Source organism: Babylonia areolata, chromosome 2, assembly GCF_041734735.1.
Source record: "Babylonia areolata isolate BAREFJ2019XMU chromosome 2, ASM4173473v1, whole genome shotgun sequence".
NCBI lineage: Eukaryota > Metazoa > Mollusca > Gastropoda > Neogastropoda > Buccinidae > Babylonia > Babylonia areolata.
In genome coordinates, this window is record NC_134877.1 from 11,555,999 (window position 1) to 11,568,498 (window position 12,500).

At 40.9% G+C, this 12,500-nt stretch overlaps 1 protein-coding gene across 1 annotated transcript in view; it reads left to right on the top strand.

The window, feature by feature from the left end:
• Positions 1-12,500, top strand: part of LOC143297706 (phosphatidylinositide phosphatase SAC2-like) — a 282,281-nt gene that overhangs the window by 13,548 nt on the left and 256,233 nt on the right. Inside the window, exons 7-9 of the mRNA XM_076610130.1 lie at positions 2,381-2,570; positions 3,807-3,874; positions 7,475-7,586. Coding sequence (XP_076466245.1) covers positions 2,381-2,570; positions 3,807-3,874; positions 7,475-7,586 — 370 coding nt within the window. The remainder of the gene's footprint in view (positions 1-2,380; positions 2,571-3,806; positions 3,875-7,474; positions 7,587-12,500) is intronic.

Here is a 12,500-nt window from a genome sequence, read left to right on the forward strand (position 1 = left end):
TGAAGATGTCAGTGACTCAGTACATAAACAGAGAAGCTGAATTTAGAAAAAAAATTGGATAGGTGGAAGTTGTTTTTTTTATGTTAGTGAACAAAATCTTTTGATTGAAATAAATTAAGGAAAATAAAGGAAGAAAGAGAAAACAGTACTGGTACATAAAATGTTGATTTTTATCTGTTTTTTTCCTCTCTCTCACATATTTTCCGTTCACACAGTCAGCTTGCTCAAATAATTAAATTTGTTCAACAGAAACTATTTATTTATCAAATCTTAACCAGTTGAGTGCCTATAAGACGTCAGCGAACATCCTACAAAAAGTGTTGCCATAGTGCCTATAAGATGTCCACTGACCTCCTGCATATTTTCCGATTTTTCCTTCATTGGAGTTTGGTTCAGTGCATATAAACAGACTCTGAACAGTTAGTTTGATGTGTCTGGATTATGAAAATACTGTTTAAATGAGCATACATCAGGTAGAAGACCCCTTCTACTCGATCATTATTTGCTAACTGGACCGCGTGGAACACTTGTGGAAAGGTGGTTACATCATGTGCAAAAAAAGCTGTTGAAAAGTGTGTCCAGTACAGAAAGTGGTCCCAGCCAGCGGATTTACCCTATTTTGAAAGCTGTGCTTATGATTATGGAAAGCTATAGCAATGGAGAAGGATCTCTCTTGTCTGATGATAGGTTTGAACGCAAAGGTGAAAGACAACAACAGTGATGAAACTGACAGCCCATTTTTATGGTTATTCAGTCCGTCTATCCAATCAGACAGTGTTTTTGAGCAAGTGGCTATGACTGACAGAATAGTGCAGTGGGTGTTGGAAGAGGGGGAGGAGAGGGAGAGGAGTGATGTAAGATGATAGGTTGAATGCCAGCCAGAGGGTGTGGAAGTGGGCGTGGCAGTTGGAACCAGTGTACTCAGCATACTGCAGGAAATAGACAACCGCCAGTGCTCCAAGATTTTCATGAAACGCAGGATCGAACGTGCACTGGATGTGAAACATGTGCTTTTTGTGTTCAAGACATTTTGTCACTGAAACAGATGGTTATATTGTTTGAAAAGGAGTCAAGCTGCAGGATGCACAGCAGATACTTAAATCGAGCCGCATGCACTTGGAGGGAGTGAATGTCATCAAAGAACTTCACCCTCTAACTCAGGAAAGCTCTTAGCTGTCAAAAAGCTTGCCTGCTCAGTTTCTGTGAACATGATTGACTTTCTATGTTGACTGTACCCACATTTGTCATTGTTGGGACAGTTGTTCACTTCGGTGTCTGCACGAGGTGTGATTTGCTTTTATAAACTTGTAGCCAGTTTTGATTTCATCTATAGGTATAATCTGACAATAGGCATGCTGTTTCCAGCTGTATTTTGTTTGTTTTCGTTATGGATGTCATTCTACTGAGGTGGACATAGACTTTTTGTCGTACAAACAATATATTCACTTTAAATGCCTGATAGTTATCTACAATTTAATTGATTGGGGGAAAAAAAGCTCAGATTCAGAATCTACATTAATTTTCCTTTACGAAAACATTTACTTTCTTTCTGTATCTCCCATAAAGAGTTTTTTAAAAATTCATTACCCCTGAATCTCCAAAATTCCCTGGCAAGGGGAGAGCACTTTAGAAATGTTTTTTACAAAATTATCAGGCACTCAACTGCTTAAAGTGTGTTTTGTGCACTACAGTTTGAAGTGAATCATGCTGTTAATGTATTTAATGTATTGCAATGAACTCAATTAATTTTACATTTTTTGTTGGGTTACTTAATCTGCTTTCTCAGATTACATAGCAATGCAGAGTCTGCAAAAATAATAAAAATCTCATTATTTTTGCATGCCATTTTTTTAATTCAGAAAATAGGTCATGTGTTCTAAAACATATTCAGATGAGATGAGAAACTTGGTTCTGTGTGCAGCATGCACTGAGTGCATGTAAAAGAACCCACTGCAATAAGAGAGTTGTCCCTGGCAAAAGTTTATCATATAAATCTGTTCTAATATATGTGTGTGTGTGTGTGTGCGTGTGTGCGTGCGTGCGTGCGTGTGTGTGTGTGTGTGTGTGTGTGTGTGTGTGTGTGACTGAAGTCTGACTGCATGACACAGGAAATAAACGATGATCGACTAAAGTCAGCTTTCAGTTCACTCTTTGAAGGTAGGCAGCCTGCTATGCTGACGACTTTGTGTTTGTAAAATGTATAGAGCTTGGTCTCTGACCAAGGATAGGTGCTATACGAATATCAATAACTGTCAGTCTAAGAATAAAAGAATTTTCCACACACACACGCACACGCACACGCACACACACTCATGCACACGCACACAAGTATCACATGCAGGCATTTTGTGCATGAACCCAAATCCCTCTGTTGTTGCAGAGCGAGCTGTCCAGTCACTGGATCTTGCCCATCATTCAGGGCTTTGTGCAAATGGAGCGGTGCCTCATGGACTTTGACGAGGACAAGCGCTCCAGCCCTGGCTCCAGCCCTGACTTCAACAGCACCTTCCGCCTGGAACCCCTCTCCTACAACATCAGCCTCATCTCCAGGCGCAGCCGACATCGAGCTGGTGATTCTTTTTTCTTTTTTTTTTTTTTAATGTCAGATTGCATGTATTAAAAACAAAATCTGTTTGAGAGAGTTTTATTTACTTAGATTTTTTAATTTTTTTTTTTTTTACTGATTTGGAAGAAAGGTTGTTTTGCATGTTTTTTGTAATTTCTTATAACGAGTGTGAAATGGAGACTGATGGTGGATGCATGGATATTTGATGCAGCTGAGATTGTGTGCTTCTGAGTGTATGCAAATCAGCTGAATGGCTTATGTATGTCTATATTTGTACTATATAGAATTTAACTGTATGCCACCACACTAAGCATCCCCTTTTAAGGACAATAAATTATCTTGTGATCATTGTGATCTTGTGAATTGTTCTACTAAAATGCACAATATATTTCAGTGATATTTCTAAACATTAAGACAATGTCTTGTTTTCATTTAAGTTAATGCTGCATTTTCTGTTAAGTATCTTTGTATTTTATTTTATTTTTATTTTTTTACTAATTGGGAAGAATCGTTCTACTGAAATGCATGAAATATTTCAGTTATATATTCTAAATATTAAGACAGTGTCTTGTTTTGATTTAAGTTTAAGCTGCATTTTCTGCTAAATATCTTTGTATTTTGTATCTTATATGGTGCAATGTGGGTACACAAAGTGAGCATATAATAAACCTGTGACTCTCTGTGTGTGTGTGTGTGTGTGTGTGTGTGTGTGTGTGTGTACTTACTTTGGCCATTTCCTCAGCAATCACAAGTAGTAAAGAAATAAAACTGGGCAGAGTGATAGATATTGACAAAATATATCTGTCATCACTATCATGAAGATATTACTCATCAACCAAAGCAATTAATATTAAGGAAATGTTTCAATGATGATTTTAACATTTGAAAATTAATATTAGAACAATGATGTTAAAAACTAGACCTGTTGCTTTCAACATTATTAAACACATATTTCTTCGATCAGTATGATAACTGAACTAAATTCTACTACCAAGAGAAGGTTAGGCTGGTATTTATTTCTTCAGTGTATTATTCTTTGTCAGTGTGAACGAATTCCAGCAAATAGAAAGTTAAAGGGGAACTTTACTGATATAACTTTTGTGGGTCATATTGTGATACTTATGACAAAAAAGACGCAACAAAAAAAAGGCATCTTTTGTGACAAAATTTGTTGAACGGTGCAGCATTTCCACAGCTTCAAGCCTCTTGTGTCCCATGCAGTGTGTGGTGTGGTTTGCAGGCACCAGGTCCAGAAAGAGGGGGATTGATGAGAATGGTGCTGTGGCCAATTATGTGGAGACAGAGCAGGTGCGTCATGTCTTCGGTTCAGTCACACTGGATATGGAAATGTTTGGCTTGTTGTCATCCGTTGATAAATAAAACTCAAGGCCTGACTAAGCGCGTTGGGTTACGTTGCTGGTCAGGCATCTGCTTGGCAGATGTGGTGTAGCGTATATGGATTTGTCTGAACGCAGTGACGCCTCCTTGAGCTACTGAAACTGATAAATAAAACAACAAAAACAACAAAAAAACCCAACTAAAACAAACAAAAATACAACAACAAAAACATGTTTTGAAACAAAGCATAACTTCACAGTTCTGCAATATGTTGGGTGATTGTGCCCCATCTGTGTTTGAATTCTGCTACCAACTGCCAGTTCTGCTAGGTCATTGAGACATTTGGTGACAATTTTTGTTGGCATTTCATGTTATGTTTAACCCTTTGAGTGCCCCAAGATTGAAATTTCCATCCCCGTCTGGTGTGCATAAAAATGCCAGGGATGGAAATTTCCATCTGCATCACTGTAGGAAATTTCCTATCCCATAATTATTTAAATTCATTTGAAATTGCTATTATTGGATACTGTGTTCTTTATTCTTTCAGAAGATTATAGGTAATTTATACTTTTTTGAATAGTTAAAAAAAACAAAAAAATTACCCTCCATGACAAACATCCCTTGGCAAATATTTGTCACTGAGCATATCATTGTTTTTTCTTTGAAAGGGTTAAGCAGCTTATATCTGTAATGTCAGCCAAGCCTGTAGTGACTTGATGCTGCTTCTGAAAGACTGCACTACTTGCAATGATGCAGATGTCTGATGTTTGTCCTCATGTGTGCACAAAATAACATGTTGGAAATTTTGTGACATCTCTTATGTGTTATTTTGCCTTAGAAAACCAAAAAGCCTACTCATTTTTTATGTTATTTTTTATTTTATTTATTAACCTTTTAAAGGGCTGAGTTTAATGACCTATCACCATTTACCCTAGGCCAGTTAAGATCATATCTTTCAAAGCTGGTGTCAGATTGTAGACAGGACTGCAGTCATTGAGTCAAGGTGTTTGTAGGAGATGTTTGTTCATTGTTCTTAAGCTGTAATCAGTTTTATTGTAAGAAATCCTAATGGTTTCTGTTGTTTGAGGTGGCGGTCAGAGCTGTAATTCGTTGCTTTGTCCTCCCTAAAGGCGGGTCATGGGGTAACCAGTCTTCATGTTTGGCTGACAACCTGTATGTACTGTAGTGGCAGACTCACCACCCACAAAGGGAGCAACTACAGCCCCCTGACCCCATGTAGCCACAAAGCATGTACTCATCCAAGATGGTTGGCAGTGAACTACAGGAAAGTCTCTTCACCTCACCCACGCCTGTTGCCTCATCTGGGATGTAGGCCTGCCAACAAGTGTTCTCCAGCCATCCCAGTCCTGTGCCAGTTGCTCCAGCTGTCCCCAGGTGCAGACTGTCCTCTTCATGTCTGCCTCCACCCCCCGAAAACAGCTGCCTACATGGTGGGGTAAAAACGGTCAAACAGTAAAAGCCCACTCAAGTACATACGAGTGAACGTGGGAGTTGCAGCCCACGAATGAAGAAGAAGAAGAAGAATGTCTGCCTCCAGGTCGCAGTGTCACACACTTCTTGGACAGACTCTTTTCCTTTTCCCTTGAGGGTTCCAGGTGATGGCTTGCCTTGTGACATTGCATGCCAGATGCGGGCTTGCACAGAGAGAGTGGCCAGTCCACCGCCAGCGTCTTTGGAGGATCTCTCACAGGAGAGTGATGAAATGCAAACCCTGTCCACCCCCAGTGCTGATGGAAAGCCACGCACAAATCAAGAAGCACGGGATAGGTGTCTGGCAAGGAAGGATATCAATTCTGCACCGAGACCATTGGCTGAATCAAGTTCTGACGCAACAGGCAGACAATGGCAACTTTGTGCCCCAGAAGGCCAAGAGCACTTAGAACAGGGTCCATCCACCTCCATCTCCTGACACATTGTCCTTCAGCTGAGTCTTGAGGGACAAAAGTTTCTTCACTTTATTATCCTGCTTTTCTGGATTTGATTGAAGGAAATGCTTTTGTTGGCTAACAGTTTAATACTAAATCAGTGCAATTATTTTCCAATGACAGCCATGCATTTTGATTTTAAAAAACTGTAATGACTAAAAATTTTCAGCTGTAATAAAGGGAAGGATGCTGTTTGTGAGACAACCCCTCAACCCCAACAACAAAAAAAAAAGAAAAGAGACAAGGGAGATAAATGTATATCATACTGGGGACACCATTGTGGTGTAGCTTCCCTTTGTTTTAAAGCGCGATCATCAGGCAATGATGGGGTCAATGCAAAGCAGAAAGTAGAAGAAAAAGAGACATTAATACTTCTGACAATACTTTTTCAACAGATTTGGTGAAAGGAAAACATACCAGATGACTGGAGGAAAAGCCCTATTGTGAAATTGTCAAAGAAAGGAGATGTCACAGACAGTTAAAACGGAAGAGAAGTAATATTATTCATAGAGACTTGCAAGATTTTCAACAAGATCATACAAGAACGCCAAACAGCTGCTTTAGAATACCAACTAACAAAAGAACAAGCTGGATTCTGCAAGGGAAAATCATGCAGTGACCACACCGTGACTCTGAGACAAATCCGTGAGCAAAACAATAAATGGGATGTCTATGCCACTTTTATTGATTATGAAACGGACGGGCGCAGTAGCCGAGTGGTTAAAGCATTGGACTGTCAATCTGAGGGTACTGGGTTCGAATCACGGTGACGGCACCTGGTGGGTAAAGGGTGGAGATTTTTCCGATCTCCCAGGTCAACATATGTGCAGACTTGCTAGTGCCTGAACCCCCTTTGTGTGTATATGCAAGCAGAAGATCAAATACGCACGTTAAAGATCCTGTAATCCATGTCAGCGTTCGGTGGGTTATGGAAACAAGAACATACCCAGCATGCACACCCCCGAAAACGGAGTATGGCTGCCTACATGGCGGGGTAAAAACGGTCATACACGTAAAAGCCCACTTGCGTGCATACGAGTGAACGCAGAAGAAGAAGAAGATTATGAAACGGCCTTTGACAGCATTCTTTGACAGCATTCACAGGGCTAACCTATTGAGCATCTTGAGACACTGTGGCATTCCTAGCAAGACTGCTAACATCATTGAAGTGATAAGTGGAACTACTCTGACATTCCCATTTGATATCAGAAGTGGAGTTAGACAAGGATTCATGCTATTGCCGTTTCTTTTCTCTCTTTCTGTTGATTGGATTTTGAAAAATGGAGTTCTGTCAGGCAGAAGAGGAATCACATACTATCTTACAAGTCAGCTTGAGGATCTGGACTGTGCTTTTATATGTGATTTTGCTTTGTTTCAAAGAGGATGTGTGCAGGTTGAGGAAAGTGGTGTGGTGTTAGAAACATATTTTGAAGAGGCAAAGGGTGTTTAGTTCTTTTTGTTTGTTTTAGTTTAGAGAGAATTTTGTTGTGTGTCTGAATAAGATTTTCTTGAATGAATTTGAATAAGATTTTCTTGAATGAATTTGTTTTCAAATACTCAAGTTCAGGTCCTTATTTGTGAATTTGGCATTAACTGATTGTGCATGTTTTGCTTGTATTTTCAGATTATAGAGTTTGCCCCCCACCTTGTGTCCTTTGTTCAAATACGGGGTTCTATCCCAGTGTTTTGGAGCCAGTCAGGAGTAAAATATCGACCCCCGCCTCGACTAGATCGAGGTAAGTACACTTTGTAATGTAGTCACAAGTACAGATCACCATCATTTGCAGCATTGCAATAAAATGCACAGAACTGACATATGTGAACAGGTGCTTGCCCAGAAAGAGAGAAACTGACATATTCATACAGGTGTTTTGCGTGATATAAGGCAGAAAAAGAATCTCAAAGATGAATTTGAATAATTGGAGGTGTAGCATTCATCTGTTGCATTCAGCACTTATTTTCTGACCGATGTTTTTTTTGTGGTCATTCCATCAAACCAGAATCAGTTTTAAATCAGTTTTAAATGTGATGCAAAGTGTTAAATTTGTTAGATATGAATAAATTGTAACCATTGTGAAGATTTGTGATAAGAAGAATGATTGTGATGTTAGACTGTTTTTTTTTCTCTAATAATGAGTAATGCTTCAGTCTTTACAGTTGAATGCGTCACTGCGATGCTAATTGTGGCAGACGATGGTTATCTGTATTTCAGCCCTGTACCTCTTCGTTCCGTGCTGTGCTTGTAAAATCTTTGTGCCTTTATGTCTGTTTGTCAAATTTATTTTTTGCTAGTTTTTTTTTCTGTCCGTCAGCCAGCTTGTCTATCCGTCTGTCAGTCTGCTTCTTGATTTAAAAAAAAAAATCCTGCATTCTGACTACAGTGCCTCTGCCAGTGTCTGTATATCTTAACCTGGGACAATCTGTTATTTGATCTGTTTCTTCAGCGTCTCTCTGTTTCCCTCTCCTCACCAGTTTATTTTACTGAGAATGGCATCTTGTTGCCGTGAAGCCAGGCGTGTTTGTGTTCAATTCTTGATGTTGAATGATTTTAGCCCTTTTTTTTTGGTGTGTGAGAGATCTGTATGTTTGCATTGTGCATCAAGTGTTGATTTATGTTTGTTTCCTTTGTGTGTGTGTGTGTGTGTGTGTGTGTGTGTGTGTGTGTGTGTGTGTGTGTGTGTGTGTGTTTGTGTGTGTGTGAAACTGTGTGTGTGTGTGTGTGTGTGTGTGTGTTTGTGTGTGTGTGAAACTGTGTGTGTGTTTGTTTGTGTGTGTGTGTGTGTGTGTGTGTGTGTGTGTGTGTGTGTGTGTGAGAGAGAGAGAGAGAGAGAGAGAGAGAGAGAGAGAGAGAGAGAGAGAGAGTGCAGTTAAAGTGTTTCTCCAGAGTCGGTGTGTCCTCATCTGTTTTGATGAAGAGTGCTCTAAAGGCTCATGCATGCACACACACACACATCACTCACACACATGCATACAAACACACACACACACACACACAGATACACATGCAACACACACACACACACACACACACGCTCGCATGTTCACATACAAACACCCACACACACACACCGTCTCTTCCCGCCCCCCTCCCCGTTTTACAAAAACATGCACCCACTACCTCACACATGATAAACAGATCAGGCTAAGAAACATTCAGCTGTAACTTGATCACATACTGCAAACAATTGTGGGAAAAGATCCGTCCCTCACTGGCTGAGAAAGCAAAGATTAGTCCTGTTTTTTTTGGTGTTTTTTTTTTTTGTAATCCTTTTTCCTTTGTTTGTTTGAGTGACACTGCTGCTCACAAAAATAAGAGCTCATTTCTGGAAGTATATTTTGAGAGCTAGTGATATTGTAAAACCATCAAGAAGGCTGTATTTAGGTATGTGTCAGTTTAATATCAGATACTGATGTTAGATAATAGTGATAATATATCATATTAATGTGGGATAATACTACCAGCATATTTGATATAAAATGCTTTGTATTATTATTACATCATATCTTAAGTCAGTGCATTGAGTTTGTTTATTTTTTAAAGTCCTGAAATGGCCGACCTGTGTTCAGCTGGGCTATACACAGTATAAGCAACATGTTTGTATTTATTTTTGAGAAGTTTGAGGAAAAGCTCTCAAGTTCACACACACACACACACACACACACACACACACACACCATGCTTTTTTTTTTTCTTTTAAACAATGATTTTGTTTTATATGGTGACACGTCTTGACAAGCCCTTCATCAGTTTCCACAGATGGGTGGTTCATGGAATTCCATTGAGTTAGCCCAGGAAGTGAGAGCATGTCACTTCAGGCCACAAAATAATCCCTGGTGGAGGCCTTTGTGCTTCCAGACTTGACTGTTCTAATTCCCTGCGGACTGGCTGGCCTCAGTATGCCTGGGACAAACATCACATTGAAGGGGACTCTGCTGGCAGGAATTTTATCAAGGCTGAAAAAAAGAAGAAAAAAAAGAATTGAGATCAGGTTAAATCTTTGCTTCATTGTTTGTACAGGCTTCCAAGTCCATTCGGGATTTGGTGATTGACTTTGCGTTCCCTGTCGTGTCTTCTTCTTCTTTGAGTTTATTCTTTTTTTTCTTTTCTTTCGTTTTCTCCCTCTCTTAAAAAAAAAAATTAAAATTTTTTGATTAGCCTCATGTTCATTTAAGAAAACAAGAAGGAGCGTTGATTTTTCAGTCTGATTTTCGCCCTTTTCTTGACTCTGTGTTTCTTCTTCATGATTCTTTTTTCTTGCCTTTTTAATGACATCATGTTGATACATCTTCATGTTAGAAAAGCACAAACATATGGCCCTAAATGATATTATATATTATAGCATGTGCACACGCTATACGATTACTGTTATAGTGGTGGATGGAAGAGGTAGGGAGTGGGAGGTGGGTGGGAGGTATTCATTTTAGGTAGATGAAAATAACTAATTGTGTAAAAAAAAAATTTAAAAATAAAAAAGAAGAAGAGAGAAAAAGGACAAGTAAAAAAAACACCCCCAAAACGATCAAATGAGAAGACTGATACAATGACCTTGAAATGTAATTTTAAAATTTTTTTTTTAAAGAGCTGTAATATTTCATGTATATGTTCAGTTCTTATCCAAGTCAGCCTTCAAGTGCCCAACAAACACACACACACACACACACATTAAAACTCCTTAACAAAAAAAATCTAGTGTTTTTTTGAGTCAAGGTCAAGCCAGTTTGATTGATAGCATTGAACAGATTGTGAAATTCTGTGTCAAGTGGTCGAGTCCTTGTCGAGCAGATTGTTATGGACAGATACAAATATACACACACGCATGTGTGCGCCCAAATGTATGCATACATGCACAAAAAAAAAACACACACACACACGCACACAAACACACAAGACTGACAAATGATATAATCTGACACATGTTTACACACTCACATTTACTAAACACACACACACACACACACACACACACACACACATGTACCACACACACACACACACGCGAGCGCGCGCGCGCGCGCGCGCGAGAGAGAGAGAGAGAGAGAGAGTGACAAATAAGATAATCCAACATTTTTGGGGTGGGGGAGGGATAGGGGAGGAAGAAACAGGGTGTTACTCTTCCAATTTCTTTTTCAATCCGTTCCCTGTTCCTCCCACACATCCTGACGTATACACACACACACACACACACACACACACACACACACACACCACACGCCCTTTTCCCGTGCTGGAGTGGACGGCAGCGTGACTGACAGGGGGAGCGTGATGCAGGCAGGGGACGGCGATGGATCCATTTCTGTGCGGAGTGTCTGCAGCTGATGGTGTGTAGGTGATAGCCCCCTCCTGCTACGGGAGGGGGCGGGTGGGGGTGCGGGAGGCTCGGGAGGGTGGGGGATGGGGGGGGGTAGGTTGGGAGTAGGAGGTCCACCTCTGGAGGCAAGACCTCAACTTGCCACACCATCACTGCAGCACCCCTTCGGACACTCCGCAGTCAATGCACTCCTTTCTGTTTTCAAGGCTGGGGAGTGTTGAGGTGGGGGTGGGGGTGGGGGGTGGGGTTGGGTGGCTAGGATGTGGGGCGGGGGGTGGGGGGTGGGGTTGGGTGGCTAGGATGGGGGGCGGGGGTGGGGGTGGGATTCTCTGTCTTCCAGAACTCTTGCTCTCTTTTCTTTTTCTTTGTGTGTGTCGCATCTCTCTCCCTCTTTGTTTTCAGTCTGCATCTCTCCCTGTCTCTGTCTCCCACTTCTCTCTCTTTGTGTCCTCACGGCTGTCTCTGTCTCTCTGTCGCTGTCACTGTCTGTCTGTCTGTCTGTCTGTCTGCCTCTCTCTCTCCCGGCTTTATATTTGCTGCACTGTGGGATACACATGTCTCCAGTCTTTGCTCATTTTCATAATCATTTTTTTTTTTTTAACATTTATCATTTCTGTTTTGTATTGTTTTATTCTATTTATTTTTTGTGTTTGGTTTCCTTTGTTGATGTTCTGTCTCACTTTGTTTCATTTCATCAGTATGTCTGTCTGTCCGCCCGTTTGTCTGTCTGTCTCCTACCCTCTTTCTGTCGTAAAATCGTATACACATATATTATCCACATCTGATGCTGTTTTCTTAACACGGTTTCTGTTCTATCCATGAATTATGGGCATGTGGCCTGATTCATTAAACCAATTGTCATTGTCATTGTCTCCCTCCCTCTCTCTCTCTCCCTCTCTTTCATTCTCTTCTTCTTCGTTCATAGGCTGCGAATCCCACATTCACTCGTATACTTCAGTGGGCTTTTTCGTGTATGACCGTTTTTACCCCCGCCATATAGGCAGCCATACTCCGTTTTCGGGGGCGGGAGCGGGAGTGGGGGTGGGGGGGGGGTGATGAGGGGGCAGGGGGTTATGCCGGGCATGTTCTTGTTGCCCACCGGAAGCTAACATGGATTACAGGATCTTTAAGTTTATCTTGCGTATTTGATCTTCTGCTTGCGCATGCACATGAAGGGGGTTCAGGTCAAGCAGGTCTGCACATCTATAGACCCAGGAGATCGGAAAAATCCCCACCCTTTACCCACCAGGCGCCATGACCGGGATCCGAGCCTGGGACCTTCAGATTGAATGTCCAACGCTTTAACCACTCGGCTGTTGCGCCCGTTTTTCACTATCTCCT